This window comes from Astyanax mexicanus, chromosome 12, assembly GCF_023375975.1.
Source record: "Astyanax mexicanus isolate ESR-SI-001 chromosome 12, AstMex3_surface, whole genome shotgun sequence".
In the NCBI taxonomy this organism is placed as follows: domain Eukaryota; kingdom Metazoa; phylum Chordata; class Actinopteri; order Characiformes; family Acestrorhamphidae; genus Astyanax; species Astyanax mexicanus.
Window position 1 is genome coordinate 31428967 of NC_064419.1, and position 19454 is coordinate 31448420.

General features: G+C 39.9%; 1 protein-coding gene across 1 annotated transcript in view; it reads right to left on the reverse strand.

The window, feature by feature from the left end:
* Nucleotides 1-19454, reverse strand: part of slc15a4 (solute carrier family 15 member 4) — a 98633-nt gene that overhangs the window by 38619 nt on the left and 40560 nt on the right. Inside the window, exon 7 of the mRNA XM_022670490.2 lies at nt 12826-12987. Within this exon, the coding sequence (XP_022526211.1) occupies nt 12826-12987 (162 nt within the window). The remainder of the gene's footprint in view (nt 1-12825; nt 12988-19454) is intronic.

Consider the following 19454-nt stretch of genomic DNA (forward strand, 5'->3'; position numbering starts at 1 on the left):
GCATGTTGAATGTTCAAAACAAGAACTGTGTTCCTAAAAGGAGATGATACAAATAATATAAGTAATTTAATCAACTAATAATTTAAAACATTATACAGTGGTCGAACAATGAAACTGAAACACCTGTCATTTTAGTGTGGGAGGTTTCATGGCTAAATTGGAGCAGCCTGGTGGCCAATTTTCATTAATTGCACATTGCACCAGTAAGAGCAGAGTGTAAAGGTTCAATTAGCAGGGTAAGAGCACAGTTTTGCTCAAAATATTGCAATGCGCACAACATTATGAGTGACACACCAGAGTTCAAAAGAGGACAAATTGTTGGTGCACGTCTTGCTGACGCATCTGTGACCAAGACAGCAAGTCTTTGTGATGTATCAAGAGCCACGGTATCCAGGGTAATGTCCGCATACCACCAAGAAGGATGAAACACATCCAACAGGATTAACTGTGGACGCTGTAAGAGGAAGCTGTCTGAAAGAGATGTTCAGGTGCTAACCCGGATTGTGTCCAAAAAACATAAAACCACAGGCTGCTCAAATCACGGCAGAATTTAATGTGCACCTCAACTCTCCTGTTTCCACCAGAACTGTCTGTCAGTAGAATAAATTATTGTGGTCTAAAACCAGGTGTTTCAGTTTCATTAATCAGAATATATGTAACTGGAACTCTTGAAGCTTTTAAGAATGAAGCTCAAACCATATTAAACAGCGAACAATAACCATAATCTTTTTGACTAAACTTAACATTACGTCCGTATTAAACTGATCAATAAGAAAATGATCCTTAGTTCGATTGAGTTTGATTAGGCTGATATTTGTTGTTCTGCGTTGGTAAAAAAGATTTTATTTCACACCACAAACAGTTTTTTTTGGACGCTGATGGTTTGATGTAATCAGGTTGGAAAGCTTGTCAGCTTCAATCTAAATATAATTGGACAGAATTAATTGTTTTTTCGCATGGAACTTTCTTGTGTAGAACGAATCAAGCACTCTTTAGTAACGAACAAACAAACAAATAAATAAATAAAAAGGCTTTATTATGATCTGAAAACCCCTGAAAGTCTCACCAGCAAATATTAAACATCCCAATTATGCTATCATTATGCCATCATTACCCAAATACTGTGTCCTTAATTAAGCTTTCTGTAAAACTACAGAACACACTACTGTACTTTTACTTTCAGTACTTCATTTTACTACATTTTACATTTAACTACTTGCAATACTTAAATAGAAAAAATATTGAATACTTTAGTACTTCTACTTAAGTCACTTTTTTGATAGGGTACTCATACTTTCACTCAAGTCTGGGTCTGAAACCAGGAGAAATATCAGATCCTGCAGCACATCCCCGAAGTGAATGGGGCAGCAGCTCCATCGGGAAGAATTTGTTCCCACAGAACCGGGGCATGGTGGAACGTTCTGTTAGACATTTGTCATATGTGCTGGCATGCCAGTGCAGAGCCTCCCCTGAGCGAGGTTTGGAGGTTTGGAGGTTTTATTTTAAGGTTCCTCTGCGGCATCAGCTGCTATTTGCATTTCACGAGAGGGTTCAGGCCGCGGATGAGAGAGAGAGAGAGAGACGACAGAAAGTTTGCGTCTGACTTTGAAAGTGTGCTATCACACACACACATGCACGCACGGCTTGTCTAGTCCTTGTAGATAAATATTGGAAATTCTCAGAGAAATATCACAATAATTCTGAACCTGTTACTTCCAAAAAAATGCTACATAATTTTGGTTAAACAATAATAAATGGACCAATATAAATACACCCAAAATGACTTGGAGCAAAAAAATGTCATACTGACTTTAAATGTACGTAAAATCTTGTAATACTACAGCTTAAGTTCACATTCAGTGATCTTTCAGCTTGTCCAGAAATGCATGTGAAAACTGTGTTACTTTGAAATGGCTCAAAGCACTATTGCTTCCTCCTGACTGGACAGTATGGAGCAAAGGAGCAATAAGTAAAAACTCTCACATTGTAATTTACTCACTTTAATACTAAAGCACTAATCTATATTAGCATCTATAGCATTAAACATGAGTAATGAATTGTTTTTTGTCATACAAAAAAACAATTAATTGAAAATTAAATAATTAACACTGTATGAATTGAGGTGTGGAAAGTACACTTTAAATTATAGGTTATAAATTTAGTTGTTCTTCACATTTAATCAGAATTCCTTAGTAACTTAACCAATAGAACTTAAAGGTCTTAAAATTCTTTAGTGACATTTATTGAAAGCTAAGAAAGTTATTTTCTTTCTCCTGTAAAGTTTGGAAGTTGGAGAAATAGATACATTTGATTAAGCCTGTTCATGGACTATACTTCTATTCTATTTTATTCTATTCTATTCTATAAATCTCTATTTAAAATGCAGTGTACTCCAAAAAAGGCAGTCCAATAGTGTTTTTTTGCATAACAGCGACAATATTTGTATTTGTATTTTTAATTTTCTTTCCTCGTTCATTTGAACACAGCAGCTGCTCTTTACACTCTTTGAACATTTCCTGACCAATTGAAATGCTCAAAATTATAATACAGACAATTATAACACCGATACACTGTGCTTTATTTTGTTTATTGTTTTTCCTTTCAATTACAGACTTTTACTTTTTAATGACTGCACCCTATGTTATAACAACACTGATCAGTGTATTTGATTTATAATATCTCACTCATTTATGATCCAAATGTTTCTAAAATCAAACAACTCCATCAGTCGAGGCCTTATTATTGCATCTTTTCTGCAGCTACTGTTTACCAGGCTTGTCCTCCATATAAACCACCCATCCTTTCACCCCCACCACCACCACCCCAGTCTCTTCACGTAGTTCAGCATGAGAGTTATTTTTGCACTCAGTCGTGTTGCAACACAATAACTGTTGATCTGTGTGAAAAAGAACGGAAGCATGAACCCTGCATCTCTGTCTGCGGCTTAATGCTCTGACGGTGTTCTCATACACCTGCCCTTCAATTTCCCATCACCGCACCCCCCGCTGAGCCGGCGCAGAGGGGGCCCTGAGATCTGCCCAAATGGCTTAATGGCTCTTTACATGACAGTAGAAGAAGCTGTTCGCCTTCTTCACGGCGCTCCAGCTCTTGAAGAGGCTCCAGAGACGCGCAAACTAAATCCATCCCCCTCCCTGTTCTCCTCCTCCGCACCTGCTGACAAGGTAATCATCTAATCTCTGACATGGGTACTTTAGACACCTCGGCAAAGAGCATTTTTAAAATAATTAACGTGTTTATTTACTGTCGCTTTCCAACACCATTAACATGTCAAGTGTGTGTTTTTTTTTTGTTTTTTTTTTCTGTTAAATGTGACTGTACACGCAACACTAATTTTACACAATAAAAAAAAACCACAGCCTTCAGCCAAAACAATAAAACCACCAGCCTAATAAATTGCATGTCTCTCTCCTGACAATAAAACAGCTCTGACCCATTGAACCTTTTAATATCCTTATCTGGGTCTGATCCCCAGTATGATCCTGTGCTGCTATAGAAAACCTTGTCTTGAAATTCTAGAGAGCATAACAGGCCTCACTGGCACTGGGTGGTTTGAATTAGCAATGATCCATGAGGTTTGAATCCCTTTCATGTAGCTTGCTGTCAGCTACTGGAGTCCTGAGAGAGCACAATTGGCCTTGCTCTCTCTGGGTGGGTAGATGGTGCTCTCTCCCCACATCACTCCAAAGGGTGATGTTGCTCAGCACAGGGCGTCTGTGAGCTGATGTATCGGAACCGAGTCGTTGGGCTTTACTGAGTGCGCTGTGATGCTGCTCAGCAATGCTGCATCAGCAGCAGTTTAAAAAAAAAGGGGCGGCGGCTGACCTCACATGTATCGGAGGAGGCATCACTAGTTATAGGGGAGTCCTAATATGTGGGTTGGGTAACTGGCCTTAGGGAGAAAATGGGGGAAAACAATTGAAGAAAAAAACAAATAGGTCTTGATTAACATATACAAAATTCGCTGGACAGGGAATCATATAATGGGACCAATCAATTAACTAAATCCAATGAATCATATGTTGTGTTACTGCTAGGGGTATGCAATAGTGATACGCAATTGCAATACTGTAAAGAAAGAAGATATATTTGGAATATTTTAAATCATTTTTTTTATTCTATCCCTCTATATAGATATTTTCTTACACCTCTTAGTTGCTACATGCTGGTGCTTAAGGCTTCCTAACTCAGCTAAAAAAAACAGCTAAAACCCTCCTTATTTTAAGAGTGAAACCCATTGCAGCCCTATACTGCAAGCCCTATACTCGTCTGACCATATGTACTCCAGTATCTGCCTAAGTCTAATGATTATTCCTTGTTGTTTTCCTTGAGCCCTTAGGAGTGTCTAAAGTTAATAGATTATATTTTGTTCAGTTGTATGCTTGCATATAGGGCAACTGACCTCATTAGTCTCACAATCAAATTGTAAAACAAAGGTTTTTTATCATAATTTATTATTCAAAGCTGTTTATGTATCTGAATCTGTATCAGAGCATTACAAATAAAAAAAAAGTCTGATTGATGCATCCCTTGGTAAAATGACCCTCCATGTTGCTCCCATTCCTTAGCACAATGCTAGCCAGCAAAGGCACCTAAATAGCTGTTGTAATAGATCTGGCTGTTAAGGTTCTCCTCCAAGCGTGTTGAGCTGTCCTTTGTGCCTCAGTTTAAAAAAATATATTGTAGTTATTCAATTAAAATATCGTACTTTCAAAACTTCAAAACAAAAGAAAGTAGAATTGTTTAAAAGTTTCAATGGACGCCATTGTAAAATGATTTTGTTCCAAGAGCATTGGATATTTTGGAGCATTCTTAATTGTTTACTCATAATTAAATGTTTTAAACAAAACAACTGCTGCATTCATATTCTGCAATATGCTGGCCTTCACCCTTTTAGCACTGAGCAACAATCGGAACCAACTAAAAACTGAGGAGAAAATTAGGGATGAAATTCCTGCCAAATAAGTTTCTGTGCACTAAAACGGTTAACTTTGTATTTTGGAAAGTTTTCATGAATGCCAACACCCTCCACAGCCCTCTCGGGGGTTTATGGCCCAAAAAACCAACCTTCATTTGATCTGATAAAAACGCTGCCCTGTGCTGAAGGACAGTAAAGTGAAAAAGCGCAGTCACAGAGCTGCAGAACCCTCACAGTCTTCACTGCTCTGCTATTTAAGAGTTTAGGATGTGTGTAAAGACAGAGTCGGAACTAAACAGCCCTTTATTTGCTCAGTGTGAGCCGGATGGTAAATGACAGTGTTATCACATGACCTTGGAGAACAGCAACGCAAACCAAACAATGTCATCTAAACAACATGCACACATACACATGCCTTGTTTTTGTTCTGCAAGGGTGTTAACATGGAGTTTGTCCCATTTTTGCTGCATTAACTGTCTGTAATGTTCTGGAGAGGCTACAGTAGATGTTGGAACATTGATTGAACGCAGTCAAATCCTCCTCACAGCAATGAGGTCCTGTACTGATGATGGATGGTTAGTTCTGCTCTTTCATCTCATCCTAAAAAGGTTGAATGGAGCTTCACTTCGCTCCAAAGAACTAGGGATGGGACGATACACATTTTTCAACTCTGATTCGATTCCGATATAAAACTACCGATACTAATACCAATACAGATACATTTTGTTTATTATTAGTACTATGATTAAGGGTAAATAAAACTGAAACAGATCACAAAGCCCTTTAAAGACTATACACAAATGCATTTAATGTAAATGCTTTTCAAAGTCATTTATTTGACACAGTTTTCTATCAAATATTTTTGTTTTAAATTTTTACTAAATATAAAAAAAGGTAAATATTAAATATGTTAAATATTAAATACAGGGCATTTTTTGCACTGGTTGCGCAGGAGACTTTTAGTTTGACAGGCTAACCAGCGACGCTAACTGTATTTCCGAGCTGAATTAATCACTGTTTTTTTAATAACAGATTGGTTTCTTGCTGCTGATTAGAGTGGGTAGGATCTGTGGTTTGAAATAAAATGTGGTTTATGGCAGTTGTTCACTTGAGATAGTTACTTATTACATTAACAATGTCGTAATGCATTTGTCGGGCCGATGCTAGCTAGGCTAACAGACTGCAGATGTTAATGGAGATGGCTAACGGCTAACTGGCGATGCTAACTGTATTTCTGAACTTAATAATAATAAAAAAAAACGATAAAATCGCTGTTTTTTAATAACAGATGGCTGTGCTTGTGCTGGTTAGTGTTTTTCCTAGAAACACTGTATTGCTCAATTTAAAAAGATTAGAATGAGCATATCACCCATCTGACAAAACATCAGACAAAAGGCCATCTTCCTCACATAGTGTATTCTGGTCTATTTTCATATACAAGGCACATTGGCTTATAAGGCGTGAGTTTAAAACAAATTAATAAAATAAAATAACATTCAAACGAGTGCTTGATGTTAATCTAGAAAGATTTCTTTCCTAAAAATTGTTTATTTGAGGGAGTATAGCTCTTCGGTTTATTTACAGTAAGCTTAGATTTTCAATATTTTCAACAGTATAGTTAGCAGCAGCCCTAGCCACGGTTAGCAGTGCTTAGCGCTAATAAATGCCGCCCGACAGCGCTACACTGAGGAAGCCTGAGTGTTCCGGTAAGCCAGGGCGCTATCAGCTAGCAGTTTGCCCCACATAGCTTGTTTTAACATGGTAAACACACAGACTACACTCTTATATACTAACCTATGAACGTCAAAAGAGCTAGCGCTGCAGTTTAGCGTTAAATGCTAATACTGCTCCAGCCTCTGTACTGAAAAAAAAATAATAATAATAATAGTGAAACTACTGTATAACACTGTACTTCAGTGGAGTGGCTTTACTGCTCCTTACAACAACCTGACTGGTAAAATTTATAAATAAGGTGCACCGGATTATAAGGCACAGTGATGGTTTTTGGGAAAAGGAAATTTTGCACCTTATAGAGCAAAATATAGAGGAGATCCACCTTATGCCACTAAAACAGATATAACCCATCATAGCATGGATCCCAAAAGAAGACCACCTCTTTAGGTGGCCTCTGCTATCTGGATTGTTTCAGATGTTAGCAGCAGATCCTTTGATTCCACTAAGTCGTAATGTGGTGCCTCTATGATCATCAACAAGCTTTGGGTGACCATGATCCAAGGTTGCCTGTCCTTGGAGCAGCTCCTTTGGTTGGTAGGTTGGTAGAAATTTGGTTCTCAGATTCTTCCACTTGGCTGTATTCCCTGCTTTTAACATTTCTACCTACTTAAAGAACTGACTATTGACTTTCCGCCTAATGTAATGTACATCCTATCCCTAAACAGGTGCCACTGGAACCAGATCTTAAATGTTTTCATTTCCACCTACAGTGGGCAGTGCAGTGGGCAGCATCTGGCTAGAATTGTCTGCCACAGAAAAAAACAAAACCACACCCTGCAGGTCACCGCAGGATTCTTATGCTTCCATGGAACATAACAAAAGTTAGGGTACAATACTAATTACTTTACAATGGCATTTGGCATTTGTCGTTTCTCATGCTTGCCATGCTTCCTGCTTCCAACACTTCTATCAACTTCAAAGCGCCTCTGTTCATTTGCAGTAAGCTTAGGTTTCCAGAATATCACTAAGGCTGCTATACAGCATTACACTTAGTGTACCCTTAGTGTTCCGGTAAGGCAGGGCGATTTTAGTTAGCGGTTGGTCCCACAAAGCTTGTTTTCACACTGTAAACGTGCAGACTACAGTCCATTAATACTCACCTCTTAACAAGGAAAGAGCTAAGTAGCATCTAGCGCTGTTAGCGGCTAATGCTAACACTGCTTTAGCAGTGCTAGCCAGGGTTGGCAGCAGGCTACAGGTCGAAAATGCTCACCTCTGCTTACCTCTGAGCGCTAGTTAGCACTTAGCATGATTAGCGGCTAATGCTAATACTGCTCCAGCCTCAGTGCTGGAGAGCTAAAGTTCTTAACTGAAACTCCTGTATAAAGCTGCACTTCAGCGGAATGGCTTCACTGCTCCTTATAACCTAACTGGTAGAATTCATACACAACACGCACCAGATATATATATAAGGCACACTGATGATTTTTGGTAAAAAAAAAATAAAGGAATTAGAGGCAGTTAAGTGTGCAAAAAATACGGTAATGTAAATCTATCCCATTAACAGGGGCCACTAGACCCAGAACATCGACGCTCTTCACTACAACTCTTAGTAGTTTTAATGTTATGGCTGATCGGTGTATATGTTCGTGCAGAATTTCTAAGCTATAAACCCTTTACCATGTTTTTTTATAAAGCCCATTTCAGCACTAAAGTTTGAAACAGTCCTTCCAGTTTTAACTATTGTTCTCGTTTACGATAACAGATGTGTTTTAATTGTTTTAAACGTCCTCTGAGCATCGTAGTAGATTCCTAACGGCCAAGTCATTGCACAAACAAATAAAAAACACGCTCACAGAAAGTTAAAGTTGCCTGTAGCTAATCTCTAGGCCTCGTTTTTTTTCTTCACACTGGCTGTGGATGTTTTCTAATGGCTGTCTTCACAGTGAAACTGCAATAACGTCCAGGCTCCAATCGATCAGCTCTGATTGATACAGCCCCGGCTCCTTACAAAGCAGTTTGAACAATAGCACAGACCGAGGCTGCGCCACGGCGCTACAGAGGAGGGGACTTTTCTGTAGGACGCCCATTGATTAGGAGAGTCATTAGGGGTGGATGAATGAGCCGATGGAGGGAAAAAATAACCTCCACAGTAGTTCATTGCAAGAGGACGACGAACAGAGGTGCTAAAATACTCCTCACACAAATCGGCGCTGTTTATCTCAAAAAGTCAATGTAAGAAGATCTTATTCCAAATAATTTTGGAGCATTTCTACAGGTCCATTCATCATACAATTTGGAGACAATGTGAAGATTAACTTTCTAACATATTCTAATCACCCACTACATCAAAGGGGTCATAAGGCCTCAGCAGGCTCCTCCCTTCATAAGTGTTTTATTGAATTATACTGCCAACACCCCCAAAAGGCACACTAGTCACTGCCTGTTCTCATAACTGCAGAGTGGCAGAAGGTACCGAAGCATAAGGATTAGAATTAGCAGCTTTAAAAACAGCTTCTTCCTCTAGGCCATCACATTTCTAAACAGCCAGTAACAGTGTATCATCACACAAGATCTCACCTCATCTCACCACACCTTCAACCCACACTAACTCACTAGATGCATGAGTACTGCCAGCTTTGCTGCAGAGCTTGAAAAAAAGGCTCAGTGCCCAGTACAGTGTTCAGATAATATGCTACACATCAGCTACATCAACTGTGTCTACATTGTACTGTTCTAGAAGGTAGCCTCTTCTAAAGCTGATGCACAATAAAGCTCAAAAACAGTTTTCTGAACACATGCAGTCCAAGACTAAACTTGTTTGGCTCAGATTGTGTCCAGCAGGAGTGGCAGCAACTCTCCCTTGCATACAGTCAAGCATGGTGGTGGTAGCATCACTGGGCAGCTGAATTCCAATATGTACTGTGACATTCTAAAGCATAACATGATCTTGTATCACAAGGAACTGGGCCATATAGCATGTTTCTAACATTATAACGACATCAAACACATGACATTGCCTTGCAGAAGAAACTAAAGGTAAAGGTGACCTAAACCATAGTGAGCATCTTTGGGGCATACTCAATAAATATATATATATATATAAAATTCTGTGGTGCTTATCTTACATTACATCATTTAGTTTAGGGATAATAAACCCACTCCTCTCCAAACTCACATAACAGATCTATTCAATCAGAACTTCAGAATCTTTATTGTATTAAAACTTCTGGATTCTGGATAATAATGTTATAGGAACTAAATTGCAGATGTTTTTTTCTGTGCCAGTTGAATGACAGAATGATCTATAGCTTTGATCATCAGTCTATTTATAAAAGTATTCAATTATAAAAGCCTCATTCCATTATGTTTACTTTCTAAAATGTGTGTAGTACTATAATTCTTTTATAATATAATATTATTAGGGATGCAGCGGTTTTCTGTATTTTCGAGACATGCGGACCTTTCCAGAGTTCTTCCGCTGTCCATGGTGCTGAACCCACAGTCCCATGGTTCAGCTACCCCTGTTTTGGATGGCAGAAAACGCCACATGGCCAGGGTGCGAGGCAGTTTCACTAGCCACGGCTGTTTGCCGCTGATGAAACTCACTCACAGTTCAGGAGCAGGCATGGAAGAGAGCAGCGTGAGAGCCGCATCAAGTTAGTATCTTTGCTCTACAAGGTAGAAACTATGATGCTGTGGTTTTCACTCCTTGGCTCTGATTTCCCCCCCTTTTTTTTTTTTCCTTTCCCTCCCCTTTGAGCTTGGCTCAAGCCTCACAGCCTCACCTGTGCCCAGCAGTGGGCCTGCTTCCCAAAAGAACACTTTTATTTGAGTTTGCTGACTGCACGTAATAAATACCGTATTTTTCGCACTATTAGGCACACTTACAAGCCTTTCATTTTACCAAAGATTGTCAGTGTGCCTTATAATCCACTGCGTCTTATGTATGAATTTTACCAGTCAGATTGTGAAGAGCAGTAAAGCCACTCTGCTAAAATACAGCGTTATACAGTAGTCCCAGTTTAGTTCTCCAGCACCGGGACTGCAGCAGTATTAGCATTAGCCGCTAACCATGCTAAGCGCTAGCTCTTTTGGAGTTCAGAGATGAGTATTATCGGTCTGTAGTCTGCTTCTAAACCCAGCTAGCACTGCTGGAGCAGCATTAGTATTATTCGCTAACCACGCTAGGCACTAGCTCTTTCGCCATTCAGAGGTGAGTATTATCGGTCTGTGGGCTGCTGCTAACCCCGGCTAGCACTGCTGCAGCAGCATTAGCATTAGCAGCTAACCATGCTAAGCGCTAGCTCTTTTGCCATTAAGAGGTGAGTATTATCAGCATGTAGCCTGCTGGAGCAGCATAAGCATTAGCCACTAACTGCCTGTAGCCGGTGTGTTTACTGTGTTAAAACAAGCTACGTAGAACTAACCGATAGCTATATTGCCCTAAGCTTACTGTAAACAAACGAATGCTCTTTACTCACCTAAATAAACAGTTTTCTGAAGATAAATCTGTTTAGATTAACATCCAGAGCTCGTTTGACTTTAAAAGAAAATCCTTTTTTGAGAAGTTTTGTTTACTTAACTTAGCTTCACTGAATTAAAAGGAAAACATGGCGACACCCTGTTCCTTACTAGTGTTGTATAATGTGCCTTATAATCCCGTGTGCCTTATATATTAAAACAGTCCAGAATATAAACATTTATTGATAGTGCGCCTTATAATCCGATTCACCTTATAATGCAGCAAATATAGTAGTTTGAGTTTGTCTCTTTCTGGTTTTTGTCCTTATCTTACTCTCTGATGACAAAACTTTAAATGTTTAAAACATGGTTTACCAGAAGGCAAGAATAACTGCTTTTATAATAAACTTTGTGATTTGATTTCATCTGTGCCTTTTTATTATATTTTATTTAATTTTGTCTCTGGAAGTGGGAGTTATAGCATCTTGTTGATGATGAATAGAAAGAGCAAATAACCAACTGCATGTAATAGCTAAGATACTGTGGCTCAAAAAACGTAATACAAAGTTCCACTGCATCCCTAGATACTATATATGAACAGCTCTTTTCCAAAACGCTATATATCCATTTTTATAAATTTGAGTAAAAAAGGGTTTTCTTTAGCGAGAAAGTGGTAGGCTGAAAACCACCGTTTTCTGTTTCAAACTATTAAATACCATACTAAGGTTAAAATAACACAAAAAAAATATTTAAAAATATTTAAAGATTTATTTTTAAAAATAATTAGTTTTTTTTCGCAAAACGCAATAAATCCATGCCAAGTTTTTTTTTCAAAATGTCTTATATATCCTTTGGCGTCAATAGAATTTTTTTTTTACTAATTATGTGCAAAATACAATAATAAATAACAGTAAATTGTACATCTGAAAATAATAGTTTAACCATTGGGCCTAAAAACACACATTTCAAAACATTTCTTTTCGAAAAAGTGCAAAATGTCATTAAAGAACAAGACATTAACACTATAAAATCCCCAAAATCATGTTACATTAATGTGCTGTAGTGTAGTGTAGTGTAGTGTAGTATAGTGAGTATAGTGTGTATAGTGTGTGTGTGTGTGTGTGTGTGTGTGAACTGCAGATGACAGCGGGCATTTCCCCCCCTCCTGAATGCCTCATTTTCTTTACCATTTCACGTACATGAGACTCTTTTGATGGCTTTCTCTTTTTTTCAATAACTGCTTCCCGAACAGGCTCCTCTATACCATCAAAACCGCTCATTTTCGCGGACTTTGAGAGTGAAAAACGAAAGTGAAAGTAGGCTACACGGAATACCGGCCGGCTCAACAAGGCGCGTGTTTACATTCTATAGCTCGTGGAATGCTGCCCTGTGATTGGATGAGAAGATATGTGGCGTTCTGCGGAAAGTCAAGACTGGCGTTTATCGCGTTTTGGAAAGAAAGAGAGAAAGCACGGCAGTATTACATGGCGGATAGGGCGTTTTGATGAAAATTGAATATTGGCTTTTCAAGAGTGGTCACATAACATTCTGATTCTGGCTCTAACTCATTTTTTTTTTAAATGGCGTTTATCGCATTTTGGAATCAAACTCTTCATATGTAAACTATTTATTTTATATTATTTTATAGTAATACATGCTGGTTTTCTATGAACTTCTAAGCAGCAGTGTACATATTTTAGCAGTGTGTTAACACACACTCAGCACACTGACGGGGCTCTGAGACTCCTTACCTGCAATGCTGGCGAAGATTTCGCTGATGCCGATGAGGACGTACTGAGGAATCTGCCACCATATGGGGAGATCAGCAGCGTAATACGTCACTCCCCCCAGAACCTGACTGATCACCCCATGAGGAGAATTAACTATCTCCAATCGCTTCGTCTCCAGAATACCTGAGAGAGAGAGAGAGAGAGAGAGAGAGAGAGAGACTTTTATGAATGTACTGTGTTTATTCTGTAAATCATGCAGTAAAATGAGCAGAATTGTGTCTCTGTGGAAGTTGTGATTTCAACAACATACACCATTTGATCAAGGGTGCCATGACCTGTGTGCTTCAGAGCACGTGTGTGTGTGTGTGTGTGTGTGTTACAACAGTCCATTGCCGTAAACAGTGTGTATGACTGGCTTAGTGGAACTAACTAAAGGTGCTTCACACTCTTTCATCTGCTCTCCTGACTTCACATCAATACACACACACACTCACACACACACACACTCAAACACTCTCTCTCTGATCCCTGTGATTCAGACTCTGCTACAAACAGCACCCTTGAGCAAATGCAAACACAAACTCATACACACACACACACACACAGGTCTGTTAGATTAGAGCGCAGCAGCGTCTCCACTTCTGAGAGATGCTGAACCCAGATTAGGCCAGTCGACTTCATACCTGAGGAGAATACACACACACACACACACTTCAATGGCAATGAAGCTAGCCTGAGGCAGAACCCCGCTGTGTGTGTATCTGTGTGTGTATTTAGCTTTGCCAGGCTTGCCAGAGTCCAACAGGTGAGTCCAGGTGTTTATGTGTGTTCTTCTATGTGTCTATGTGTGCTGTGTGTCTGTGAGTATTGTCTGTGTGTCTGTGTGTGTATGTGCATGTGCATGTGTGCACTGGCTCAGGTCTACAGCACAGTTAGGCCCCCATCTGTTGTGGAAGCTGGAGGATTAAAGGTCTGTTTACACAGTTTTCCCCACTTTCTAAAATTAAGCCAATCAGACAACAGATTTGATGTTGCTTTAATTTTAGCACTGAAGCAACAAGGCTAACAAAGCTAGGACATAATGAAAACTCATACCCCACCAATTAGCATGGTGCTAACTGCAGGCCTAGATCATCACCCACTTTCTTTAAACTGTGTTGAAGTTTTCAGTCATCTCAAATAGACTAGGGATTTATAGGTAAGCCATTGGCTGTCATTGTCTGTGTGTCTTTGCTATCACAACGACGGGAAAAGTACAACCTGCACGAATAAGAGCGTGCACAAGGCATGTACTAACTCTCTTAATTACCGTATTTTTCGGACTATAAGGCGCACTTAAAAACTTTTAATTTTCACAAAAATTGACAGTGCGTCTTATAATACGGTGCGCCTTTTGTATGGATTTTACTCGTCAGGTTGTAAGGAGCAGTAAACACACACTCCGTGCAGCGTTATAGAGAGTTTCAGTGCTATACAGAGTCCAGAGCCGTGCAGCTCCGAGGCTGGAGCAGCAAATAGCATTAGCTAGCTTATTCACTGTTCAGAGATCAGTATTATCTAAATTTTACCCGTCAGGTGTAAGGAGCAGTAAACACACACTCCGTGCAGAGCCGTGCCGCTCCGAGGCTGGAGCAGCAATAAATAGCATTAGCTAGATGCTAACCGCTTAGCTAGCTAGCTTTTTCACTGTTCAGAGATCAGTATTTTCTAAATTTAGCACTTTTAATACTGCTGGAGCAGTATTATTAGAGTTAGATGCTAATCGCTAAGCGTTCACCGTTCAGAGGTGAGTTATCGGCCTGTAAGTCTGTGCTGCTTTGCCTGGCTAGCATTAGCTAGATGCTAAGCGCTAACTCTCTCAGAGGTGAGTTTTATCAGCCTGTAATCTGCTTGTTTACCGTGTTAAAACAAGCTACGGGGGACGAATCGCTAGCTAATATCTCACTGTCTTACCAGAACACGCAGGATTACTCAGTGTAACGCTGTCGTTTAAGTTTGGGTTAACTTTACTAGTTTAGGTGACTAGCTAGCGTGCTAGCGGATAGCTATGCTAACGCTGGTGCAGCAAGCCTTAGTGGACATCTGGAAATCTAAGCTTACTGTAAATAAACTGAAGCACGTTACTCACCCAAAAAAACAGTTTTCAGGAGAGGAATCTGTGTAGATTAATATCCAGCACTCGTTTGACTTTGAAAGAGCTATATTTTGTATACTGAGACGCTCCACCAGCAAGCGACCACCCCCGGTGGGGGAAGGGAAACATGGCGCCACCCCTGTTCACTTTGATATAGGCACCCTTTCTAGTGTCACTTAACGCGCCTTATAATGCGATGCACCCTATGTATGGAAAAATAGCAGAAAATAGGCGTTCTTTGATAGTGCGTCTTATAATACGGTGCGCCTTATAGTCCGAAAAATACGGTAGGTATGGGTGTACTTAGGAAGTAACATCAAATAAACCAGAATGACATTTGCCATTGTCTTTAAGAGCCAGGTGCACTCTCTGATTTTGGCAGATCGGTATTTTAATGGTGCAGTGCTTCTTTGCTTCTCAGCAGAGGAAACTGACCTGTGCATTCACGCAGTGAATTTCCTTTTATACTCTGTGTAAAAATTGGGTTTGTGCATTGCTGCATGTCGTTGTGTGTTACAACTGAAATGCCTGTGTTGTCCAGATAGCAATGAACATCTGATTGACAACTGTTGTCTAGGTTCATTTCAGTCAGTGTTGCACCTGTCGTTTCTATTGCCAAGATAGCAATATGCCAGACATGTACCTGAACACACCTTACTTCCAGACCACCACGTTCATCAGCGTAAATTTATTTGTAAGCTCCAACACTTTTTAAACAATGCAAACGCAATGCAAAACAGACTGTTGGCAGGATGTAAAGATAGCAATGACCATCGCACCAATGCACCTTGCGCAGGGTGTAAGATAGGGCCCTATATGTCCAAAGGTTTGAGGACACCAGGTTTAATGTAGTGGCGAATAAGTGAATAAGAAATGAGTTGAAGGACTTGGTTAAATGCAATGAAACCCTCCTTCCCAGAGGAGTAGATGCTGTTACTGTAGGAAAAAGTGACAAGCAGCTGGTTAACAGCTTGGATTATAGAAAAAATGCTGAAAAAGTGTGTTTGCTTTGGTTATTTGTGTTGAAGGTTAAATGCGGTCTGCCCTTAAAATGTCTTATATTATATAAACCAAATCACCTAAGAAAATCTATGAGAGATGGCTCCAACAGGAAAAGAGAGAGAAAGAGAAAGAGATAGAGAGAGGAGCCAGACATGACACCGCTATCGCTTCAGGATGGCTTGAGCTGCAGAGTTCAGCTGGCGGTCAGCTCAGGATTAAAAAACCTTTTTAAAAAGTCAAAAAGTGCTTCATGTAGAACTAAGTGATATATAAAGAATTATAAAGAAAGAAGTGTGTGTGTGTGTGTGTGTGTGTGTGTGTGTGTGTGTGGATATAAGTATAGAGATACCTGCACAAATCAAGCATATTAAAAAAAGAAGTGATCCTGCTTTTATTTGAGTAACTATCTTTAATGTCTAGGGATGCATTGCTGTGAGGATTTGATTGTATTTAGAGATAAGAGCATTAGTGAGGCCATTAGGTGGAATGATAACCGTGTCAATTCATCCCAAACTCCAACTCTGAAAAAAATTGAATGGGGCACCTGCACAGCTCAACGCTGGGGGATTTACGGCACTTTCATTCCTGTTACTCAAAACATAAAAAAGTAACAAGAGTGAGTTCCAGTAACAGGAGTGAGTGCCAGTAACAGGAGTGAGCTCCAGTAACAGGAGTGAGTGTTAGTTCCAGTAACAGAAGTGAGTTTCCAGTAACAAGAGTGAGTGCCAGTAAAAGGAGTGAGTGCCAGTAACAGGAATGAGTGTCAGTTCCAGTAACAGGAGTGAGTTCCAATAACAGGAGTGAGTTCCAGTTCCAGTAACAGGAGTAGGTTCCAGTAACAGGAGTGAGTTCCAGTAACAGAAGTAAGTTCCAGTAACAGGATTGAGTTCCAGTAACAGGAGTGAGTGTTAGTTCCAGTAACAGAAGTGAGTTTCCAGTAACAGGAGTGAGTTCCAGTTCCAGTAACAGGAGTGAGTTCAAGTAAAATAACTAAGTGCCAGTAACAGGAGTTAGTTCCAGTAACAGGAGTAAGTGCCAGCAACAGGAGTGAGTGCCAGTAAAAGAAGTGAGGGCCAGTAACAGGAATGAGTGTCAGTTCCAGTAACAGGAATGAGTGTCAGTTCCAGTAACAGTAGTGAGTTTCAGTAACAGTAACTGGAATGAGTGCCAGTTACACAGATTACAACAAGTAAATGGCACCCATTCTGTGGAATGGCCCTTATCATCTTCTTTCCACAACTAGCATAAGGCGTGGTGCCAATGGGTTTATTGGCTGCACAAGTCCTATGCTGTGTGTGTATGCATTTGCACATCCGAGTCAGCAGTGTGTGCAGCGTAAATCTGCTGAATAGCTGAATGCGTTTAATAGAAGGGGTGTTCACAAACATTTGAACAGACACAAACGCAAACACTCCAATATACTTAAACACATGCGCACACTTCTACACTCCTTTTCATGACCAAACTCAAGATGAAAAGTAAACAGCATTGCCATAAAGCCTTTTCTTGGCTGCACTGACTTCAAATGGCATTTTGAACCAAATTTAACTTTAGAACACACACACACACACGCACACACACACTCATATATTCAAAGAACAATTCCCCATTCAAAGAACATAACTGAAAAGTCTTATTTTTTAGATGAAAGCAGTTTTGTTTTCATTTTTTAAAACAGAGATGATCCTGAACATTTTACACCAGTTTCAGATCTACACCAAACAATGTACACCTAAGAGAGAGAGACATAAAGGAAAGAGAGAAAGCACTGACCCGTAACACACTCCACACTGTTACACCACGGACCTATGACACACACTACAGTGTTACACCACTGACCTATGACACACTCTACAGTGTTACACCACTGACCCAAAATGCACTCTACAGTGTTACACCACTGACCCATAACACACTCCACACTCTTACACCCCTGACCCATAACGCAATATAAATTGTTACACCACTGACCTATGACACACTCTACACTATTACACCACTGACCCATAATGCACTCTACAGTGTTACACCACTGGTTTGTAATGCACCCTGCAGTTAAAGTACTGACCCATAATACACTCTGCATTCTTACACCACTGACCTCTAACACTCCACACTGTCACACCACTGACCCGTAACACATTCCACACTGTTACACCACTGACCTCTAACACTCCACACTGTCACGCCACTGACCCGTAAAATGGTCAAACATTTCACTACTGACCTATAACACTCCACACTGTTACACCATTGACCCGTAACACACTCTACACTGTTACACCACTGACCCATAACACACTTCACACTGTTCCACCACTGACCTATAAAGCACTTTCGTTACACCGCTGACCTGTAATGCACTGTACAGGTAAAGTACTGACCTGTAATACACATTTTTTACTATTACACCACTGAGCCATAACATGCTCAAATGTTTCACTACTGACCTGTAGCACTCCACACTGTTACACCACTGAGCCATAACATGCTCAAATGTTTCAATACTGACATGTAACGCTCCACACTGTTACACCACTGACTCATAACATGCTCAAATGTTTCAGTACTGACCTTTAACACTCCACACTGTTACACCACTGACACGTAACTTGCTTAAAGGTTTCACTAATGACCTATAACACTCCACACTGTTACACCACTAACTTATAAAGTACTTTAGTTACACAGCTGACCTGTAATGCACTTTTTACAGTTAAAGTACTGAACTGTAATACACATTTTTTACTATTACACCACTGACCTGTAACACTCCACACTGTTACACCACTGACCCGTAACATGTTCAAACATTTTACTACTGACCTATGACACTCCACACCGTTACACCATTGACCCGTAACACACTCTATACTGTTACACCACTGACCCATAACACACTATAGGTATAGGTCACTGTTACACCACTGACCTATAAAGCACTTTTGTTACACCGCTGACCTGTAATGCACTGTACAGGTAAAGTACTGACCTGTAATACACATTGTTTTTACTATTACACCACTGAGCCATAACATGCTCAAATGTTTCACTACTGACCTGTAGCACTCCACACTGTTACACCCCTGAGCCATAACATGCTCAAATGTTTCAATACTGACATGTAACGCTCCACACTGTTACACCACTGACACGTAACTTGCTTAAAGGTTTCACTAATGACCTATAACACTCCACACTGTTACACCACTAACTTATAAAGTACTTTAGTTACACAGCTGACCTGTAATGCACTTTTTACAGTCAAAATACTGACCTGTAATACACATTTTTTACTATTACACCACTGACCTGTAACACTCCATACTGTTACACCACTGACCCGTAACATGTTCAAACATTTTACTACTGACCTATAACACTCCGCACTGTTACACCACTGACCTGTGACACATTTCATAGTTACAGCAGTGTAACACATTCTACAACGTTACACCACAAACCCGTAACACACTCCCTACTGTTACACCACTGACCCATAACACACTCCACA